This window comes from Neolamprologus multifasciatus, chromosome 12 (assembly GCF_963576455.1).
Source record: "Neolamprologus multifasciatus chromosome 12, fNeoMul1.2, whole genome shotgun sequence".
Lineage (NCBI taxonomy): Eukaryota > Metazoa > Chordata > Actinopteri > Cichliformes > Cichlidae > Neolamprologus > Neolamprologus multifasciatus.
In genome coordinates this window covers 19,762,240-19,785,577 of record NC_140450.1, presented here as the reverse complement: position 1 = coordinate 19,785,577, position 23,338 = coordinate 19,762,240, and the positions used below count along the sequence as shown (strand labels likewise).

The window sequence follows — 23,338 nt, the reverse complement described above, 5'->3', positions numbered from 1 at the left end:
TGTCGTTGTAACTAGGCTCTATATAAATAAAACTGAATTGAATTGTTTCAATTTACCCAAATTACTCTTTTCACAATTTAATTAGCCAGCTCATATGAAGTTATTTCTATTTTTACTTTCACACAGGAGCCTGGAGGCAGTTATATCACTTATATGCCCTGGTGAGCAACAGCTGATACAAGACCTACAGAGATAAACAAGTGACCAATGCAGTTCTTCTGGAGGCGGAAGGAATGACCAATGAGAGAGCAGGAGTGATTGGAGTTGATTTACGTTCCTGCCATCTTTAACCAAATTACCCAGCATCCTTTGCGCTGTGATTACTGTAATGCAGTCTGTGCTTGTGTGTAAAATGTGCATTTCTGTGCCTGTGTGTGTGTGTGTGTGTGTGTGTGTGTGTGTGTGTGTGTGTGTGTGTGTGTGTGTGTGTGTGTTAATTCACTACTCACAGGGCAGCAGGCAGCTCTTGCAGAACAGGGAGATGGATTTGGACAGAACAAGCAACATTTAAGACTAACAGACAAGAAAAAAATAAGTGTTTTGGGGATGAATTTGTCTGATTTCTACTGTCTCTGGCAGATATCAGACATGCAGAGGAGGCCCAGACAACATGTTTAGGGTTTTATGTGGTAATGTCATTGATTGCATGCCAAGACTGCGGTTAGGAGTTCCAGCACTTCTTTGAATTCACGACAATGTAAAAATCTAGTGTTTACACTTCTCAGCAGTGAAAGCTAATTTCACACAAGATCCATTCTCTTTAACAATCTGAACTTGAGTTTATATTGATTTATGCTAGAAAAATACAATAAAACTATGCTGGCTCTATAAACTATGTGGCCTGACAATTTTGAAATAAACTGGATGCAGTCTGTTGACAGTCAGAGGTACATCTCATGTTGTCCATAATAACGTAACATGCATGGTATGGTTTTTTCTGGTTCAGTGTGAGATGACTCTCTTCTCCAGTTTCTTTACAGCTAAAAGGCTCATCTCACAGACAGCCTGCATGATTCATCACTTCAGTTCATCCTTTGCTCTTTGTGCTCCCCTCTTAAAGACAGATAGTGGGAGACCATCTCATTTCACGCTTGATGGAGTTAATGCTATTAAACTTGACACACAGTTACACTCACATGTGCATACATTCAAACAGACAGACACGTGTGGCCAAGAACACGCCAATACGATGCAGCTGCAACCTCAGTCGCAGTTGTTCAGATCCTGATGTTCCCTCAGCATGGCAGCTTTCCTGTTCCAGTCACTCACAGCCATTTTTAGCCTCTAGATGATATGTCTGTACATATATTTGTGTGTGTGAGCACAAATTTGCACCTGTGCTGTGACTGATGCAGGACCAATCCCTCACTGATCCCATTACAAGAGTCTGCCACGCAAGGGTTGCAAGTGTGTGAGTGATGGGGAAAATCAGCTCAGAAATGCTGTTAGTTAGCAGCATTCTCGATCACTGTGGCATGTTATTATCTGGCAAAAGCCTATGTGACATCACTCATGCTTACACACAAACACACATGTGTGCCTGTACGCACATAAAAACATGCACATCTACAGTCAAACAGAAACAGATTTGTCTTGATATTTTTGTATATACTATCCAGTCACCAAATCCTCTCTTTTCATGTGTTGGGAAAACCACCTTTTAGTTTTATGGTCAAGACTTAGATTAATTGACTGCCACTGCTCACTTACCTCTCTATTATATATGAATAGGTGGATCTCCAAGTTTTAATATAGCTGTCGATTTCAGAAGCTCTCAGAGGGAGCAAAATGCAAACATAAAACTCTTTTTTTTTTAATAACACAATCTCCATTTTTCAATATTAGGAAGGTTTAGTCTGCTTTCACAGCTAAAACAGAAGAGCTGAACGTTTAAAGGACATTTTGCACTGCAAGCATAGTGATAGTTGTAAATGAATGAAACAGAGCATATGACTGCATTTTTTGTGCACCAGAGGGACAGATAATAAGTTATTATGGACCTTGAATCAAGGAGATATAGCCACCATCCTGGACATGATCCAGGATGGGAAAAGAAAGCTGTCACAGCTCTGTCCAAAAGCTGTACTTGTTTAATCAACATGATCATATGTGTTTATAAAGGGAGTTACAAACTGGGACCGTTTCTTGGCCAGCCCCATTGGCTCTTTAGCATCTCCACTGTTAGGCTGGTAGTCTTGGCAAAGACATGTGCCAGCATGTAACTCCCAGTAAAACTGACTGAAGCTTGTTGAAACTCTATAATCAGTGAAATAAAATTTTAATCTCCAAAATGGTCATTATCATTTTGGGAGACTGAACATGTGTCACAGAGGCTCAAAAATTTAGTTAGAGTTTTAATAGTTGTTAGTTTGGTCAAAAAAAAAAATAAAAATAAAAATAATAATAATAATAATAATAATAATAATAATAATAATAATAATAATAATAATAAATATATATATATAAATATATATATATATAATATATATATATATATATATATATATATATATATATATATATATATATATATATATATATATATATATATATATATATATATATATATAAATAAAGTATGTGAGCCAACTGTTTTCCTACAGTTTCTATTGTAAAACCTGCACTGATTCTCCTAAATGTTACTTCTGACATATGCCCTCCATGCACTAATAATTCAAACTAAGACTAAAACTAATAAAACTAAACTAAAGACATTTTCCAACAATAAAAACTAAAGTGAAACAAGAAAATTCACACAGGAAACCAAGTGAAGCTGAACTGACTTGAAAACAAGAAGTCAAAATGAAACCAAAGTAAAAACCATTGGAAAATGGAAAATACAAAATTATAACAACTGGTGTGGCACTGTGTCTGAACTGTACTCCCAGCTTGTTACTCTGCAAACCTGACCTCCCAGTATCTTATTTTTCTTGTGCAGATTCAAGAGAGATTGGAGCACTGCTTCACCAGACAGCTCCGACTGAGAGACACTTAAATGAGACATAGAGACATCCACTCACATAAAGTGCAAACACAGTGATAACAATGTAATAATTTTATACATATATTACGCAGGAGCTATCTTTATAGTGGATGGCTACATATTATGTTTTATGTGCATTTTAACAGTAGAAGAAACACGCATGCAGTTTGCACAAAAGAAATCATAAAGTTTCAGATATAAAAGCTGTGAGGTGTGAAATTAACTTATCACTTGTTTGACTGTGTATGAGGGTGATAAAGGCTCCCTGCACGTCTAAATTGTAAAGTGTTTATAGAGCTGATGTTTTAGGAAGACATAAAACATATGGAGGTTTTCTGTCAGCCTTTCATGGGTTTATGTGTCTGTGTGTATCTCCAGACTAGATTATGTTTCCCCTCCACATATTTTTCCTCAGGCCCTTCATTTGCTGGATGCTTGTACCAGCACCTGAGAGCAGATTATTGTTTAAGAGACTGGCAGCAAAAAGGCAAAGAAAGTGGATCTGCTCTCCTCCAATCTAATCAAATTTGATGTTTCTAAACACACAGCAGCTGGCTAAAGGCACAGTGATGATAACCCAGGGACAAAGCCCACGCTTGTTGTTGGAGACTTACCTAAGCTTCTCCAATTCCTGCCTCAATTTAGCGTTCCCTCCCTGAAGCTTAGAGCTGGAAAACAATTTATCGGCCTCTGTGTGTGTGTGTGTGTGTGTGTGTGTGTGTGTGTGTGTGTGTGTGTGTGTGTGTGTGTGTGTGTGTGTGTGTGTGTGTGTGTGTGTGTGTGTGTGGTGATAGGTAGCAGGCATCCTCTGCAGGATGATGGAGATAAGTCTGTCATGATCCCATGTTTACGCTGTAGAAACACAACAAGGAAACGTAAACTCCTACAAACACCACAAAGACATCAACCCTTTAAATATATACCGCTTTAATAGGAACACTGGGTTCTTCATTGCATAACTCCAACAGGGTGCTCTAAACAATGTCCAAGAATTTTGGTTCATGTTGACATGATATTTTTCATCAATAAGACGTTTTCTCCCGGAGACTACCACAGATATTTTTCTCTTTTTCAGGTCATTCTCTGTAATCTCTAGTGATGGTCATGTGGGGAAAAGCTCAGAAGATCAGCACTTTCTTACTTAAACATTCAAACCAACCTGTCTGGTGCCAACAACTTAAATCACCTTTCTTTCACATCCTGGTGCTCAGTTTGATCTTGAGTATGCATCATGATCACGCCTATATGCCTAAGCACACTGAGTTCCTGCCATGTGATTGGCTAATGTAATGTAATATTTATGTTATCATTTAGCATTCAACAGTTGAACAGATGTACCCAAAAGAGTGGCCAGTGATGCATTTAATTTTGGCCCACGTGGTCAAATATGTACAGAAATGAACTAATAACATTTGCAATAAGGTTTGCAGCTAGTTTAGTTGTCTCTGTAGTCTGTGTTTATCCTTAAATCTATGGTAGGTATGCTTTCACTTTTAAGTTCTCATACATTATTAAAACTCCATCAGTAATTTCTTTCTTTATGTACATGTTGGGGGTGGGGGTTCATAGCTTTGATAGACTACGTGTACTTCATTTCACTTCAGTCAGTACTCCAAAGGTCCTTTCATCATTTTGACCTATCCAACTTTAACTTTCATCTTACGCTAACGAGGGGTTCATTAATTTAATATCAAAGGAAGCTGGTTCACTGCAGATCCACTGACAATAAACCAGCTCTGTATACACGGAAAAAAAGATCAGTTGAACACATTTCAAACAATACATTTGAATTCCACTTTGCACAACAAAACACATTACCTGGAGGTGATCCAGTATTTAAAACACTTTAATGTATTAAATTCTATACTCCCAACGTTGGAAAGAAGGAGAAAAAAGGAGATGGCCAGGGGGGTGGAATGGGGCTAAAATTGAAAATAGAGCTGCTTTGTGTTGAAACATAGTAAAATGTTCCCTCACCACATCTGGAAAGAAGACACTATCTCACTGTTTCAGAGTGTGTGTGTGTGTGTGTGTGTGTGTGTGTGTGTGTGTGTGTGTGTGTGTGTGTGTGTGTGTGTGTGTGTGTGTGTGTGTGTGTGTGTCCGTGTGTCCGTGTGTGCTCAGGTGTGCATGCAAGAATGGCTGTTTCACTACATTCCAGTTAATTCCACATTCAGGCGGGGCCACACTCTCCCGCTGTGCTCCCAGTCTGCATGGACGGACACACCACTGACCACATTGTCTGGACTTGTATAACTGTCAAGTCTGTCTGCCATTGGCTGCTTAACCAGCTCTTTTTTCTTTTCTTTTTTACCAAGAACATATGCAACAAGACTTTAGGTTTGCCACAACTGAGAGCCAAACAAGCAATCTGTATGTTTTATTAATGATACAACACATTCAGCCTCTCCATCAATCAAATTTCTAACTATTGCAGCACCAGAATATGAAGAGAATTCCCTCGAGAAATTGAGTTATGGGATGGTATGATGATCTAATCTAAAACAGAGATGGTCTATGATTATCCAGTGAACTTGGAGCGTTGTCATGTGCTTTAGTTTGATTCCAGAAAGGGAAAAAAAAGAGAGCAAAGTACGAAAAGCAGGTAACAAGAATCCAAACACTTTGTCAGGATTATAAAGGAGCATTCATCATCATTGTTCAAGACCATTAAAATGATATCAGCATTATCTATGAGCTTAACTAGGAAAATTTCACCAAAATAGCAATGTTAAATTACCCGTCGTTTCTCTCCTTAAATGGAAGGTCTGCCTTTTTTTCCAGACACAGTGTGTTTATAACTCAAGACAGAGTCGATACACAGACAGCGTTTGAGACAAAGGACAGCAGCTCAGAATCTTCAGAGCTCCCTGTGTCACAGTGCCATCTAGCTGAAACATGAAAAACTGCGACGTATTAATTGATAGCACAGTCTGTTTTTATACACTGAGATTTAAATATCATTAAACTGAACCTTTAAAATGAACTGTTTGTATAAATTATGGAAGATGCTAAAAAAGCAACATTTTTTGGAATCGTTAAGTCAAAATTTCAGGTTATTCAAAATATCAATTTAACAATTTGAAATATCTTTTTTTTTTCTCTCATTGGCCCGCAGAGACGAAATAATAACTTCCCTCAAATGCCTTAAAACAAAAGTAACAAGCCCATTTTACCTGAAAATTCTACTTTAGCACAGTAATGAAGTATTTGTACATTACCTCCTACCTCTGCCTAGTGGTGGCTCAGATTCGCAGTATCAGTTTCCTAATGACAAGATCTCCACTCAGATTTGAAAAAAAAAAAAAAACCTCAGCCAGAAATGGCAGTGGTAACCCTGCACACCAAGGATGCTCCTGGCAATTAATTTCTTAGTCGGCTACACAAGGGGGGGAAACAAGTAGACTAATCAACTAGTCTAAAACTAAGAAACACACAAAAAAAGAGAGATCCTCCAAGAGAAAGAACAGCAGGACATAGAACCGAGAGACATGCAGTGCAAACTCCAAGGCATGCAGGAAAAATACAGAGCGCTGCAGATGAAGCACAATAAAACACTGCACAAAAATCAACAGTTGCTTCAAGAGAAGAAGCAACTGGACATAAAACAGAAAGAAATGAACTGCAAGCTTGAAGACATGGAGAAAAAATTCAGAGTGCTGCAAATGAGGCTCGATAAAACACTGCACAGAAATAAAGAGTTTCTTCATGAGAAAGAACAGCAGGACATAAAAGAGGAAGAAATGGATTGCAAACTTGAAAAAAGAAAAAACTGGAAAAACAATGCTCAGAGATGCAGAGTAGCATCAATGAAATGCTGAGAAAAACATAGAACTTGAGGAACTTTCTAACAACTTGAAGTACAAATACACTAAAATCCAGGCGCAAAAGCAACAACAACAAAAAACACATGAAGACCTGCAGTGTACACTTCAAGAAATCCAGAAGAGAAACCAGCAGTTAGAAGACATGCACAAGAAAGTAGAACAGATAAATACAGATATGAACAAGGCAAAGCTAATAGAGGAGGCAACATCTAAAGAACTGAAAGACAAGCTTGAAGAAAAACAAGCACAATTAGAAGACGTGGAGAAAAGATGCAACCTCCCCCCCAACTTTTTTCAATTTCCCCCATCATCTCCTAATCCTCTGTTTCCTTTTGAGAACACAGGGCTGGGAGATGGGGGGGGGGGGGGGGGGGGGGGGGGGGGGCGAACGACAATAAACACAATTGGCCACATTTTACATGTGTCAGATCAATGTCTTCATTCAACAATAGCTTGTTTCCATATTCTATGTGCTTAGTTTACACTTCCCTGTGGCATCATTATGTTCATTCTAGTCGGCTGTTTCCTCACATGTTTTTACTTCCCTGATCACCTCCTTTAGTCTTTGTGTTTCCTTTCAGTCTTTGTCAGATCATTTGTGTTACCACCCGTCTCGTCGAGGTTTTCTCGCGTTTTTATTTCCGTGTTAATCTGCACCACACTGCAGCACAAAACCCTTGCCCCCTCCACCACCATTATTACCATGACCACCAAAACATAACTGTTTTAGGGCCCCCCCGCTAATGGGTCAACAAGTGACTTCTTCAATATTATCACTATTTTGCATTGTTCCATATTTGTTTGATAGCTTTTCAACAGTAACACTGATATAGCTTTTAACTTACTGTATTTTCCAACAGAATACAAATGACAAGCAAAGTTCTCTGGATCCAGATACATTGGAAAATGAGGGGGGGAAAGAGCAGGGAAAGATTTACCTTTAACTATCAGTAAACCAGAAACCTTTGATTCTGAGTTTAGACATATGTGGGAAAACATGACAGCAACATCTTTAAAAAAGATGCCCACTGTGAAGCACTGTTCATATTTAAGCCAGGGAATAAGGAACAGCCAGCAGCAGAGGAAGGTTTTGGCCAGGCCATTGACATCTGTCATCAGGTTCTCCATGTCTGGCCAGAGAAATGTCAACCACTGTTTTGAGCGGCTCTCATGAGGACATCAAGGCTGTGAAAAAAGAAAACCTTTGTCCCAATTTCCCACAAACTAGTGGTGCAAGCTTCAAAGGATGTCATCCAGTGAAGACAATTTGGAGACAAACTTACCAGCAAGCTGAACTCCAGCCTTCCGGTCTTGGTTAATGTAAGTAATTCAGTGATAATCCAGACTCAGGCTGGGAATAGCATCCATCCATCTATCTTCCACTTAACCAAAGACAAAAACTATTATGAACTACATAATATTGTTCACAGTTTGTGAACAAACTATCTTTTTGTTTATATAATGATGATGAGTTTCTATAGTCTTTGGATTTACAGGAAAGCTTTAGAACAAATGGTCAAAACATGATATAATTGTAAATGCATAGGTGCTATTATTAAGGAAGCACATTCATGTACCCTTTGCTAAAGTGGTTCTGTGCGTGTTATCATATGTGTTGCCAGAGAGGTTCCTGCACCTTGAAACATCTTTTTCTAGAGCTTTCTGCCAGTCTTACTGTGTTGTTCTATACTCAACTTTCCCAAAGAGGCTCCAGTGTGTGGGAGAGCAGGATGAGTAATGTGTCTGTGTACCTAACCTGCTGTAGGGCATTGAAAAACCTGCCAGTAAATCTCTGTTCAACACTTTCTCCCACACACACACCTGACCTTCAGATTTCACAGGGTTGACACAGTGTTTCCTGCAGTTCAGCTTTTACAGATATTTCTTACTTTTTTTTTCAATAAAATGCGCTATGCTTTATTGCTCCTGTGCAAAACCTGTCTCTTATTCACAGCAGTGAGCTATCCTGACAGCAGGACTCCATACCACTCTAAAACAGAGCGACAGTATATATTTTCATATATAATGTTAGCAAAATAAATAACAGTATTTATAACATTCAAACCTACTGCCATATTTTTATTCTATACTCTTTTACAAAACATTTATCTGGCCTTTTCATCAGGTGAGAAAAAGGTTTGGGTGATATTGGACCGATCGGTTGATAGAGTGAGTTGTCTACCAATTGGAAGGTCAGTGATTTGAGCCCTGAGTCATCTAGTTGTCTACCAAGGCATCCTCAGATAAAATACTGAATCCTGATTTACCCCTGAAGCATCAATCACAGCATGACTGTGTGTGTGTTAGAAAGTGCTTAGGCTTAGATAAAAGGGGCGTGTGTGTGTGTGTGTGTGTGTGTGTGTTTGGGTAAATGTTGAGGAAACCACTTTGCATGCTTAACTGTGTAGAAAGGCTCTATGAAAGTACCAGTCCATTTACCAGAGTTGAATTGCTTATAATAGGGAAAACACAAGTGTTACTAACAGAGATGGGCAGTAACGCGTTACTGTAATCCAATTACTTTTTTCAAGTAACGAGCAAAGTAAGGGATTACTATTGCAAAAAAGGTAATTAGATTACTGTTACTTTCCCGTGATCACGCTGCGTTATTGCGTTACTAAAACCTGATTACTTTTTTCAAGTAACTTGACAACACTGGTTACTAATAACATTACCAGTGACGTTATTCTGTCTTCCAGTAAGCCACTGTGAAGGTGAATCACACCTCATTTGTATTCCCTGGCTCTTTTTTTTTTTTTTTTTTACTTATTTTTGATTATTATTGTTGATTTGCTTTGATTCACCAAGACAAAAGGCTGCAGAAGATGGTGAAGTGCAGGGACACCCGTCAGGTGAGTGCCTGGAGGTAGCAGGGGAGCGTTCTGATCAGTGGCAGGTAGAGTTGAGAGTTCTGCTCACCCAGGGTAAGTACTGACCCAACTGACAAATGAGATAAGACTAGTATTTAAAAAAATAAATGACAGCCGATGTTCTTCTTTCTATTAGTAGTTTGGGACTGAAGTAAGGGATTGAAGAGGATGTTTGGGGACACTGGCTGTTTTAATATTTTAAATAGACTTTTAGTGTTTTTAAGGATTTGTGCAGATTGTGTCTACTAGAATTTTATTTTTATAGTTATATTTTAATTTCTGTTGCTCCCTGGCCATGACTGTTTTTATTCCTTGTTTTATTATAAATAAACAACATTGTAATATGGAAAACTAGGGTGACACTAGGCGGGGGGGGGGGGGGGATTATTTTAGGGTGGCACATGCCATCATATGCCCCTACAGTAGATGCAGCAGATGCAGTAGATGCGCCCCTATGTTGCTAATAAGAGTTAAAGCTGTGTCCCTCCAGCAGATCCAATCTGGCACGTTTCCATCTGCCGGCGGGACACAGTGGGCTCTGCTGTGATTGGAGGTCAGGGTATTTGCAGCAGCTTTGATCCAATCCGGTGTCAGTTTTTCTAGAGCCAGAAGTGACGTATTTTCCGCTCCTAGAACTTCCGCCTTGCACGTGTGTTTACAAGGAATGTGGCACCTTTAGGTTAAGAAAAGCTTGAAGAGCTAGCTCAGTGTAACCGTGTGTGTGTCGGCTAAAATATGGGAAAGTTAAATGTTGTGATATTGAGATATTTATCTCGAGATGACTTCCGAGTCCTTACTGCGGTAAGTACAAAGCTAACTGCTAATTCGGTTACAGTTGGTTAGCCTGTGCTAAGCCAGCGCTTGGTCAACTGGTTATTGCTCATTAATGAACTTTTACACATACCACTGTTACAGCAGCCTGCGAGATGTTAATGTAGTTGTAATGAAGGCGAGCACACATACACAGGCATTCATAGTTCATGTCAGGAAAACGGAACATCGTTACAGTGTACTCCTGTGGTTTAGTGACTGATGGTGGATTCACAAGACGCATATTTAAAACAATTAATTTCAAAATATGAGTGTCAGTGGTAGAAATATTCTGAGTTTGGGATCTGTCATTAGTAACAAACAAACCACTGGCGACATTGGTTGCCAAGCATACGTACTTGTCCTGTGCACACTAGCTCTGAAGAGTCGCTTCATCTGCATATGTATTAATCCTTGCTTTATCTACCTCATATCTGTAATGTGAAATTGCTGCTGCAGCCCTTCAGTTACCCTATAGGGATTTGTCTGTCATTGAGGCTAATATATTCCTTGTGATATGTGTTAGACCATTAAAGCAGCTTTCTTCTATAATTAGTGTTTGTTTTCAGTCTTTTAGGCACAAAATTAGGGTCCTGGGTTTTGCTGCATGCCCTCCTTCATTGATCTATGGATCATCGTGACCTATGACGTCTGCAGATGATATTATGAACTCTGTAGTGAAAGTAGGGAGCAGGTGGAAGAGAGTCTGGAGAGGGAGAGGTAGAGGTATAGGACAAGGAATGAATGTGAGTAGAAGCAAAATGGTGGGAACAGCTCTCCAGGTTAAGGGAAAGGGGAGGTTTACAGTAAGACCTGCTATAATGTATGATTTGGAGATAGTGGCACTAAAAACAGACAGGAAGCTGAGCTGGAGGTGGCATACCTGAAGATACTAAGATTGTTGTTGGGAGTGACCAGGAAGGACAGGATTAGAAATAAGTACATCAAAGGGACAGCTCAGGCTGAGCAGTTTGGTGGTGGTAGTGAGGCAAACTTGATACATGTGCAGAGGGCTAATAGATATATTGAGCGAAGGATGTTGAATATGGAGTGGCCAGCCAGGAGGTAAAGAAGATGACCACAGAGTATGGATCTAGTGAAGAAGGACAAGCAAAGATTGGTGTGTCAATGGAGGATGCTAGGAATAGGGTGAGATGGAGGCATATGATCTGTTGTGGTGACCCCTGAAGGAAGTAACTGGAAGAAGAATTTAACATGCAAATTTTAAGGACATAGACAGAAAGAATGAGCAAAGGCTGTTTTTCCTGAAAGATACATTACAACGCAGATAAGCTTGTAATTTAATCTGTTAGCTCACTGGTGATGATAATTTTGATGACAATAATGATAATTTTTCACGCAGGTTGAGATGGGGATGAAAAACCATGAGATTGTTCCAGTAAGTCTTCTGTCTTCCATTGCAAGCCTCAGGCACGGTGGCTGCAACAAGATCCTCAGAGAGCTTGTGAAACACAAGCTCGTGGTCTATGAGCGCACCAAGAGTAAGAAAACTTACAAAAAACTAGCTTTGTCTCAGAAGTTATGATGTAAGTGATTAGCTTTCTAACATGATGGCGTGTGTTGATCTCAGCTGTCCAGGGTTACAAGTTGAATTATGGAGGATATGACTACTTGGCCTTAAAGACTTTGTGCGCCAGAGAAATAATCATTTCTGTTGGCAACCAAATGGGTGTTGGCAAAGAGTCGGGTAAGTGTTTTGTTTTTTAAATTTATAATCATAATGTGTTTTCTTTCAGGTTTTCAGGCTTTTACCGTCAATCTTTCATGTGCTCATGTTTATATAAATATTTCTTTCTTTCTGTTCACCTTGCATGTAGATATATATATTGTGGCGAGTCCAAGCGGAGAGCAGTATGCTCTGAAGCTGCACAGGTTGGGGCGTACATCTTTCAGGAATCTGAAGAACAAGAGAGATTACCACAAACATCGGAAGAACATGTCCTGGCTCTATCTCTCCCGCCTCTCTGCCATGAAGGAGTTTGCCTACATGAAGGTAATGAACCAAATGAGTGAGAGTCTGTTCTGGACCACTTACAAGTGTGATAGAAAAAACTGTTTTGTTGGAGGATTTTAATGTCTGTCTCCTCTTTAATCCCAGGCATTGTACGATCGAGGCTTTCCAGTTCCCAAACCTGTGGATTATAACAGACATACTGTAGTGATGGAGCTCATCAATGGATATCCACTGTATGTTAACAAGCCATTGATTTCCTCTTTTTATTTGTATATTAAAATAGAAATAAAGTACTGTTCCTACTGGGGGGGTTTTCTTCCATAATTTGTGTGCATTGTCTCACTCTGCTAGGTGTCAGGTTCATGAATTACAGGATCCATCAGCCCTGTACAGTGAGTTCATGGACCTCATAGTCAAACTGGCCAATCATGGCCTGATTCATGGAGATTTTAACGAGTTCAACCTCATGTTGGATGACCAGGACCACATAACAATGATTGACTTCCCTCAGATGGTGTCTACATCACACCCCAATGCTGAATGGTGGGTTTATTTGCTTGAGTTTTAAAGTTGGCAGTTAAAAATATCAAAGCATACAACTTATAATTGTCCACTTTTACGACTCCTTTTTGTAGGTACTTTGATCGAGACGTCAAATGTATCCGCGACTTCTTTGCAAAGCGATTCAATTATGAAAGCGAGCTCTTTCCAACTTTCAAAGACATCAGGTAACTGCTTGTACTTTATTTTAGTCAAAACATAACAAACATGTATGAATACAGGGAACTGAATTACATTTTAAATGGTAAATGTGGAGGTCAGACTCTGAAAGGCGAACTGAAAAGCAGTTCTAACATGATCTCCTGTTTCTTTCCAAAGGCGGTCATATTCTCTAGATGTTGAAGTCTCAGCCAGTGGCTTTACGAAAGACATGGAGCGAGATGGTGCATTGCTACACCCAGCTGGACCTGAGGACAATGAGGAGGAGGACGACGATGACAATGACGACGAGGATGCCAAAGAGGCAACAGATGAGGAAAGAGAGGAGGCTGTGGACATGGAGGAATATAAACATGCAATGCTGGAACTGGAGGGATTACGAATCAGCGAAACACCTGCAGAGACACAAGATCAGGACGGTGAAAAGAGTAAGAACAACGTTCAAGAGGATCAAGAGACTGAGACTGCATCTTCGCCTCCAGGTGATGAAGAAACAGAGAAGCAGTTAGATGAAGAATTGGAGGAAGCAGAGGATGAGTTCCCAGCGCTGGCAGATCTTTCTGCCTCCAACAAGGAGTTTAAACCTTTCAGGTAAAAACAGTGGATAGCCAACACAATAAAACCCCCAAAATTAAGATTATTCTTTGATGATTATGTGCCACTATTAGATAAATGGTACTGCAGGAAAACGACATATGGGAAATATAAGACAACTGCTGATGAACTGCTTAGCTCATCAGTGTGGTATGTCCTTTTATGTGATCATTTGTGTTTTGTAATGTTCAAATAACTCTGCAGCTGGTTAATAAAGCCCCAATCATAGCAGTCTAAAGACCAGTCACAGACCTTCTGGCAACCACTGGTTAGTAAATTTTGTTGTACCTGACAGGTTAACAAGTAGTTGTGGGGGTTGCTGGTAATCTAAAATCAGTTGCTAAACCCTATTGACTCAGGGCTAGAGACTTGTCTGTGATCCTCTGGCAGCTGCCACTTACTAGGGAAAAGGGTGTTTTCTGCAATCGGTCAGCAAGTGTTTGCTGGCACTCACTAGTGTGAAATCGGTTGTAAAGAGGTATAGTACTGCACTGAAACCTTCTTGTTATTGCTTTGGTCACTGCTACATTTACAAGTACTCTAGACAAAAGATGCCAAGTTTTCTGCAAACAGTCAAACTACGGTAGTGAAACTATGTAAGACTAATGGAACATTTTCCTTTTGAAACGTGTTGGTGGTAACAGTAATCTGCATCGTAAACCTTGAAGCTGTGCATTCGTTTTTGGTTTGTCCCATGCTTTTTCAAGTTTCAGTACAGCTCAGAGTAAATGGTGAGTGTTTGAGTCCGTGTCTTCCATGCAAACTACAGGCAACTGCAGCAACCTGCTAGCGATCAGAGCAGTTAAAAGGTTTCTTTCTGGTGCAGCAAAGCAGCCTAACGACAGGCAACAACTACTCGGCAACCTGTCAGAGAATATACGTTTTTCCCTAGTAACCAAAGCAGTCTCTTATCCCGTGGATCTGAGGCTTTAATAGGATTGTTTGGCAAACTATTATTGAGACAAGCCAGAATTTTTTTTTCTGAATTGTTAGTGAATTATAGAGACAATGAATCAAAATTTATGCTAATTTGTGTCAAATTAACCTGGTTTAATGAAGTATGTACATTACATTACAGTACATTTATGTGCTTTGCTATCATGAAATTTTTATCTCCCTGCAGAGATGCAGATAGTCTTCTACAAATTGTAGAGCACAGGAGGAAAAGGACAGACAGTGAGGCCACGATGGGAAGCACAGGGAGCTGCTCTACCATACCACCAGTAAGTATAACATAGATTTACACTGTTGATATATCTGGTTGACAGGGACACTCTGTTAATCTACCCAGTAACCAGAAACATGGTGACAGATTTGATATCTTCATTATTTGGAAGTTTCAGCCAATGCTGCAGCAGACACATTATACAGTTTTGGGGAAAATCTTAAAATGTCCCGTAGGTGTTGCTAAAGAGCTTCAGTTTGTAAGAAGGTGAATTAACACAGAAACAACATGCCAGCACAGTGTTGTGTCTGACTTTCAGAGACAGGAGGTGAGTATATTCATCTGTTATGACCTGTTGTTGTTATCGTGTGTCCTGCAGGAGGTAATCCGTCAGAAGGTGCGGAGGCAGCTCACCAAACAGCAGAAGGCGGCGCAGAGGAGACGTCTACAGAAGGGTGAGGCCAACTTGGAAACCAAATCCAGGAGGGAAAACCAAAATAACATCAAGTCTAGCATGGAGACCAGCGAATTCTGGGGATAAAGAGAACAGCATTGATGAAATTCATGTTAACACCCTTTTTTTTTTCTTTTTTTTTTTCTTTTTTCTTTTTTTTTTTTTTTTTTTTTGGCTTTTTTAATTTTTTTGTCTGTTGTAAACACAATTAATAAATACTGTGTATTTATTCAAAAACTCAGCTTATTTGAATCATCACAGAGAAATCAAAGTGGAGGTCACATAAAGTGAAAACAGTTTTGGATGCTGTTCTCATAAAATCTCTTGGTTTTCTTTTTGAACTTAAGTAAAATTTTGTTGCTTGCATACACAAATATGGACTGCCTAATATAGCAAAACAGTATGATTAAACTATGGAAGTGTTTTTCTTATTAAATAAAGGCACTTGTTTTCACAAAACACTTGTTATTTATCATTGTGTTAGTGCTGCATTTTTTGTGTGTGTGCTGATACCTACATGAGCTCTACAGCAGATTGAACAATGTTAATTAGCTTCCTGTTACAGACTCAAAGGCTCATGCTCAGTCTGGATGTGCTGCTTACAAAGTGACTAACGTGGACAGGGATTTAAAATTCAAATGGTGCACATTCATAGAGAGCACACACCAACGCATTAATCATGAAAGGGTGACGGAAATGGATGGGCTACATATTGAGGCAGTCCGAAGGAAGAAAACGAAACATGTTTTCTTCAAATTCAGTTAATTTATGCGTAGGAGGCTTTCAGAGAGCGTCTGAATTCACACATGAACAATGGCCTTTCATAGTGAACAGAGTGAGTGAAGCTCAGTGGGCCCAAATTTGCGTGTGAAGTCAGAAATATCCCACCCCCCACATATCCAAGAAAGGCCTGGGTAAAATTTTCGCTGTAATGCTGAGAACGGGCATTTTTTTATTTTTAAGCTGGACCTCTTCACATAATTTCCTCTTCTGTTTTTTTCATTATAAAAAATTGTGGTTTCAACTTGGCTGCTAGGTCGAGTTTAAACCGTCCGACTGTGCTCAAGGATTAGGCAGCTGCACAGTCCCAGAGGAGGGGCTCAGCATTCCAGCTCTGCACCTCTGTGTGTGTGCATGTACAAGAGGACCGAGGGGCCCTCTGAGCTAATTGGCAGAGAGGGTGACAAAGGTGGTCTGCTTCAAAAGAGAAGCCCTGGCGAGATGGTCAAACAGACGAGGAGGAGGGGGATTTGGGGAGGTGGAGAAAGGGGAGTGGAGGTTCCTTCTCATTTTGAGCCATGGTGACGGTGGTGGCTACTCAGTTACTACTCTACTTAGCTACTCGGAGTCAGACGTGCTGTTTTGGTGGATCATTTTAATAAGAGAATGGTCTGAACGTGTTTGAGGCAGCAGGAACTAAATGCTGAGAGAAAATGAGTGACGTGAAAGTGGAGGAGAGCATCATGTCATACTTATCACAAACTGAGACTGGCGCCGGCCCCAAAGACTGTGAGTAGGCAAGAAACTTTGTGACAAACTTACAGGTTAGTTTCAACAGCAAAGATCTTAGGGCACAGCTACAAGTCTTACTGCTTAACAGTGGTTTTTACCACTAGCAAGGACATAATGCATCACATTAAAAGAAAGTCAGGGGAGTGTTTCATTGTTTTACTTTGTTACAGTTCCTCTAAAGCTCAAATAAATGCGAGTTAAGTTCTCCCTGTTGCCATAAATGGCCCTAAAGTGACTTTCCTGCCATGAAGTAAAGGACTCTGGGAACATTTAAACCCATTTCTGGGTCAGAGTGAGCACAAAAGTGTTCGGAAATGCTGATATTGTCAAGTGGTGAGGTGCTTCCCTTCAGTTCCCGAGCCTACTTTAATATAAGCTGTCTGGGTATGCAGATAAACACAGATGTCTGATTTCTATTTTAAGTCAAAATTTCTGCTCAGCAAGTGTGATGACACAGGAGAGTTAGCAGAATGATATAAAGGAACCCCAGACAGATGAATAACATCTCCTTGATACAAACTCAAGAATTCCTAACAGTGGCCTTTCACAAACATTTTCAATCTTCATGCTGACATGCATGTATGTGCAGTAAACGTGGTGGCCATTCTTCATAACTTCTGGGAGCAGAAGCAGCTGAATGGTTCCTCCAGTGACTCGGATGGTTTTGGTGGGAAGGGAGCTGGCCAGACAGAGAGCCTGCTGTTGTACGAATCTGCACCTTCTCCTGGACCTCCGTACGTCTGCTATGTCACGCTTCCTGGAGGAAGCTGTTTTGGTAACTATAAGGTGTGTTTGACATCAACAGTGCTCTAACGACACTTTCATCTAATGTGCTTATATGAATAAACAGCTGTTATCCTTAAAGCCCTACAGGAAATATATCACTATATGCTAAAGGTTGAGTACATAAATAACAGAATTAGAGCAAGTAATAGTAATAACCAGTATTAACTTGTGCTACATTATCACTTGTTTCACTTTTTAATAATATTACAAAATTCAATTCAACAAAATTACCAGCAAATAAAAGCCATAGCAAGCTTTTATACAAAATGTTATTCTTTTGGTTTTATAGAAGTGTTATAGAATCAGATTTCACATTGTCACACTGAATTTAAAAGTCGTTTTAAAATGATGTTGTTCAGTTTAAATCTCATGATGCTTCTCAATGGGCTCATTGTGATCCAGACAGCAGCCCCCAGCTCAGAGGCAGCATATGATTGGGTATCTGTGAATTCCTAATCTCAATAGTGATGTGAGTTCAGATCCCATGATTAGCTGCAGTCAAGTGCAAAATTATCAAAAAAATAAAAGACTGGGTGCCCATTTATGGACATGTGGACGCAGCCTGAGGCCCGCACACTCCTTTTGACGCACTTTGCTGGTTTTCTGCTCATACTCAGGTGTGTGAAACTCAAGCAGAAGCTCGGAGGGACGCGGCTCGTGTGGCTCTGATGAACTCACTTGTGAATGAGTTGCCATGTCGACGCATTGACCCTGAGTTCATCGCTCATAGTTTGTGTCAGGCGGCCAGAGACAGTGCTGTATGTGTAAGCTAGTTCAAACACACATTATTACAACTTGTATGTCTCAGTATTAACAGGCTTTGTGATGCGTTTAAAGGTTTCTGTAGAAGATGCATGTGATTCGGGTACCAGTATAGGAACCTACAGTTTGCTGCTTCACTCCTACATTGGAAGGAGCATGCTGGAGTTCCAGGTAAAGAACAAAGAAACATTCATTTCTTTGCTTTACATAAATATGGCTTCATGACTAGATAGACTGAAAGATCCCAAGCATTACACTTACAATGTAAAGTGCTACTTTGCACTATAAATAGAGTGTTTATAATAACACCCACAATTTAAGTATCAACAGTCGATTATAAGGAAAACATTTTAAAAACAACGCTACCCACAGGGTGGCAATTCTGCCCTTCCATGGAATCGTTTACCCCTCTGGTCTGCTCTTACATATCTCTCAGACCCTGGCAGAGACATGTGTTATTAAACACCTAATATTTCTACCTTTTGTATAAATAAGCACATGCCTGCAGACAGAGGGGTTATTAGTAGAAGGAAATGGGGTCATTATCATTCTTGCTAAAACTCAACTCATAGAGATGGATTGTGTCCAAGTAATACACACACTATCCACATGCACATGGACTGAAATGTAGTCACACTTGTGCACAGGTCTGCACGCAGCATTGAGTATAAGCTTTGCAGCTGTCACTAGAATGTATAGTTTATAATTGCAGTTAATGCAGGAGGTGTCAAATGGTTTTGTAGTGCAACAGAATTGTAAAGAGAGCAGCAGGTACAACACGGATGTCAACCTGAAACAACTTTCCATCTGCGTCTAATTGTGTTGGTTTAAGTTTATGTATGGACTCTCTGTTTAACAGTAATGTCACTAGTTTCCCAACACATGGCAGCTGTTCACCCAGTTGGTGTTTTATAAATCGAGGTGAAACATACCTTGTGCTTGAGGATTTGTGATAGTTTTGTCAAACCAACCACTTACATATTCATATTTTTGTCTTTGTCAAACTTACAACGCTAATCTGGTTGCATTAAACTTTCCTTTCTGACTGTGTTTCTTTCTCAACCTCATCTTTCTGTAGGAGATGATGACAATTTTCCAGTTGTTGCACTGGAACGGGACTCTGAAAGCTCTGAGGGAAAGACAGTGCTCTCGACAGGTATGGGTCCTGCTTGATTAAGTGTCAGCATCTCCGTAGCAATGAAGTGATGATGGCCTATTTTCTCTCCTCCATCTCAGAGTGTGATTAGATATTACTCTCAGCGAGGACTTGATGAGTACGTGCGCAGCAATATGGCTCTGGATTGGCTCGGACGGGAGCAGAGATCACCGGGTCTCATCGGAGCTGAGTTGCAGGTGGTGCAGAGGGAGCTTGTGTTGGCCCGGCGTCGAGGCGTAGAGCTGCGCTTCTACAAGGAAAAGACAGAGATCCTTAGCTTGGCTCTCAGCCAAGCATACATTCACCACACACCTGAGGTCTTCAGCCAATCGCTGAGTCGCAAATACAAGCAAGAGCACCTGCCTTTAGACACATTTTACAGCCAGGAAACAGAAGCCCAGCGAGCCCCACCCTTAAGCCATTTGCCACCGGTCCATAAAAACACACAGCAAACAGTCTGTGAAGCCTCTGGACTCTCTGATAGTCCTTCACCATGCTCAGAGCAAACATTTGAGCCTTTAGATGACTTTGAATAAACTGAATCAGAGAGTAGAGGATGGGCAAAACATATTGCCATTTAACTCTATACCTCCTAAAGGCCCACTAGGATTAACCATGAAGCTCTTTTCTGTCATATTTTACACATGAGAAGTTAGTGAGGGTATTCTTTGCCTATGCAGCTAAAAAATTCTTCTACATCTACATTTGCTACACAGAAGGCAACTAGAATGTTTTTTGTCAGCATGACTGAGAGTTTAAAAAGAGGTTTTACAAAATTGGGTCGAAGTGTTATTATGATGCCCAACCATTATTAACATACAGTTTAGTTTGTGACTATAAATGTATGGCTCACTGTAATGTATAAGCAGCTTTAACAACAATAAATGTAGCATTCAAGTGATTTAGATTAAATAGTAGAAAACTTAATTACATTTTTAATGTGGACCTGTTTTTTATTTGGGGTTTTTTGTTTGTTTTATGAAGAGCACTCTGTCACTGTCCTACATTTTATTTATGCACATTCTTGTAGCAATGTAGCATGCACAGTCACAAAAAAGAGCATTTTCATAGCACTCTATGCAGTCCTACCTAAAGCACCTCTAGCAGCAGTAACTTGACTTTATCAGTCTTTTTTTTACAACTTTGCTTTAGTTCATTTAGGTTTGTTATCATTTGTTATCCACAGCTCTCTTGAAGTCCACCTGCAGTATTTCAATCAGGTTTAGGTCTGGACTTTGACTCGGCCACTAAACACATTGATTCATTCCTTTTTCAGCTATTCTGTTGTAGATTTGCTGTTGTACTTGGAATCATTGTCCTGGCACGTGACACAATTTGATCAAAGTTTTAGAGCTCATGGTGGACTCAGGGACTGCAAGGTGCCTAGGTCCTGTGACTGCAAAACAAGCTTAAACTATCACCCTTCCACCACTGTGGTGACAGTTGTGTTTGTGCTGATATGCTGCGTTTGGGCTTTGCCAAATGTAGTGCTGCGCATTATGAACAAATAGCTCCACCTTGGACTCATCTCTCAAGAAGATTTGTCATTTGTTCTGATGCAACTTTGCAAACCTAAGCTGTGCTGTCATGTTCTTTTTAGACAGAATAGGCTTTCCCCTGGCAAACTTTCCAAACAACTTATACTCTTTCTGTCTTTCTTTAATTGTAACACTGAACATACTGAGGCCAGTGGAGTCTTTCTGTTTGTCAGTTAATCAAATGCATTTGATTAACAGCACCTGGCTGCCGCTCACCCTTTTAGTTCCTATGGAAGCAGTCAGGGTGTCCTTAGTTTTTCACGGGAAATCAAAGACTGCTTAGACACTCTTTTTCACATGACTGAATGTAAACTTGTTCTCCCTGCTTCACTCCTCCCTGCATGTCTAGGCTGCCATGTAATGTGTCAGTTTTTTTTAAGAACAGTGAAAGATCCTGACCTATTACATGTTATTTGATTGTTTTACATTGATAAAGGACACATAGCAAATGCATAGTTCAGGGGAAACGTTAATTTCGTCATTTTAAAAGTACATTTCAAAATGAATGTTTTTTTCTGCCCTCGTAACCTGTGACTTTTTTGTTTGTTTGTTTTAAATATCCGATGTGTCATTTCAGACTGTGATAATTTGATTATGTCATAGTGCATTAGTCAAATTTTAGATTTTAAGTATGTTGATGGAGGAAATTATGCAGTGATTCCACTAACTTGCAGATAAAGACATTTATGACTTTGTAGTGAGTGAAAATAATTATCTAAGGCAGGAGTGTCACACGTACAGCCAGCGGCCAGAGAATTTCTTATGTCAATTATCAATGGCCCGTCAGTATGCAGGAGCAGGCAGGGGTGAGACTTTATATTGATAGGCACACCATGCAAAGACAGACTGTCATCATACCATTATGCGAAACAAGGAATAGGGACTGATGTTCAGTCGTATAGGCCAGGTACACAAGGAGACCGAAGTTGGATTTAAATGCAAGGGTGTTGGGAAAAGGTGAAAAAATGAGCGAAGACCAGTGGTGTGCGATACTGTAAATTTAGGTATTTATGATACCAAATAAATAGAGGGCCAGTATTGCCAATACCAATACTGATACTGATACTTTTAACTTAAAGGCAGTTTATGTAGGGAAGAGTGCTGTGTAATGATTTATGAGATAAATCATGATGAATTTGCAAATTCTGATTTTAACTACAACTAAATCTGTGAACAATTAGTTAACACAACAAAACACACCCCTCAGCTTTTCATATATTTTGAAACTGGGTTTATTGAGACCTGGAATGTGAATGTTTATGATTTATGATTAGGCTGATGATCAATAATGGGTCAATGACCCTCCTAGGGACACTCCCAATAAGGCTTAAAAATCTGGGACTCTTCACCAACCGCTCTTAGGATTAAAGAAGCTTCTTGGACAAGAGATGAAATATCTTCAATAAACTTAAAGAAGTCCAGTCGCTTTTCTTCCCAAGTTCCTTAGATTGCTTATAAAGCAGTTTGGGTCCTCTTCTGTAGTTTAAATGTGTTATAGGACATAAATAAAAATAGACATGACACTCACTTTCAGATATTTTTCATAGTGCATGTTTGAGGTATATTTATTTATTTCCTAAAAAATGATCTATTTAACACAATTAAGTGGGCTACATGCCGAACTTAAAGGATTGAGTATCGATTCTATTACGATAATACAGATCTGATACCAATACCAGCATTGGTATCTTTTATCGATATCTGGATCGATCTGCCTATCTCTAGCAAAAACGTAAAATAATCAGCAACTGGCTGTATTTCAATGATATCGGAGACTGCAAAGCTGAGTGCAGAATTTAAAAAAATCAGAGCTGGATACAATGATACCCGTTTTTATTTTTAGCCATTTTCCATTGTGGAGGGCTAAAGGTTTTACACTTGTCCATACCTTAAACCTCACGTGTTGTCCCTAGTAGTAAATGCATAACAATAAGGCTTTTAGGAAAACACTTAATAAACATTTGCTGCCTTGAAAAGACTCAATTTACATTGCAGTAGTATGAATATTACTTATTATTACTTATTAAAATAAACTAAAATATACAAGGTGTCTTTGAACAGGAGCGATTCATAAATGTCTGCATGTAGTTTAAAGCCATTTGGCGCAGTGTCTTACAGTTTCTTACAGTTGAAGTCCAAAGAGTCGTGCTGACACGATTCTTTGTTTGTCACAGCAGATTTTTCTT

The 23,338-nt window shown here is 39.6% G+C and overlaps 2 protein-coding genes across 2 annotated transcripts; both read left to right on the top strand.

Moving 5' to 3' along the window:
- Positions 1-10,288: 10,288 nt before the first annotated feature.
- Positions 10,289-15,857, top strand: riok2 (RIO kinase 2 (yeast)). The gene is made up of 10 exons (XM_085179746.1): positions 10,289-10,481; positions 11,854-11,992; positions 12,082-12,198; positions 12,329-12,504; positions 12,610-12,698; positions 12,817-13,008; positions 13,101-13,193; positions 13,345-13,776; positions 14,903-15,002; positions 15,324-15,857. Exons 1-10 carry the CDS (start codon positions 10,416-10,418, stop codon positions 15,483-15,485), a joined length of 1,566 nt encoding a protein of 521 aa, XP_085035872.1. The 5' UTR covers positions 10,289-10,415; the 3' UTR covers positions 15,486-15,857.
- Positions 15,858-15,964: 107 nt separating this feature from the next.
- On the top strand, positions 15,965-22,787 carry LOC146506872 (protein limb expression 1-like). The gene is made up of 6 exons (XM_085179748.1): positions 15,965-16,907; positions 17,500-17,696; positions 18,314-18,454; positions 18,534-18,629; positions 19,537-19,614; positions 19,695-22,787. Exons 1-6 carry the CDS (start codon positions 16,832-16,834, stop codon positions 20,148-20,150), a joined length of 1,044 nt encoding a protein of 347 aa, XP_085035874.1. The 5' UTR covers positions 15,965-16,831; the 3' UTR covers positions 20,151-22,787.
- The last annotated feature ends 551 nt before the right edge of the window (positions 22,788-23,338 follow it).

What these genes read in the sequence shown, in the direction of transcription:
- LOC146506872 (XM_085179748.1), top strand. Translation starts at nt 16,832, where the DNA reads ATGAGTGACGTGAAAGTGGAGGAGAGCATCATGTCATACTTATCACAA. An exon ending in GCTGTTTTGGTAACTATAAG is followed by an intron (nt 17,697 to 18,313) that starts GTGTGTTTGACA and finishes GCTCATACTCAG; the next exon opens with GTGTGTGAAACTCAAGCAGA. An exon ending in AGGCGGCCAGAGACAGTGCT is followed by an intron (nt 18,455 to 18,533) that starts GTATGTGTAAGC and finishes ATGCGTTTAAAG; the next exon opens with GTTTCTGTAGAAGATGCATG.
- riok2 (XM_085179746.1), top strand. Translation starts at nt 10,416, where the DNA reads ATGGGAAAGTTAAATGTTGTGATATTGAGATATTTATCTCGAGATGAC. An exon ending in GGGTGTTGGCAAAGAGTCGG is followed by an intron (nt 12,199 to 12,328) that starts GTAAGTGTTTTG and finishes CCTTGCATGTAG; the next exon opens with ATATATATATTGTGGCGAGT. An exon ending in AGGAGTTTGCCTACATGAAG is followed by an intron (nt 12,505 to 12,609) that starts GTAATGAACCAA and finishes CTTTAATCCCAG; the next exon opens with GCATTGTACGATCGAGGCTT.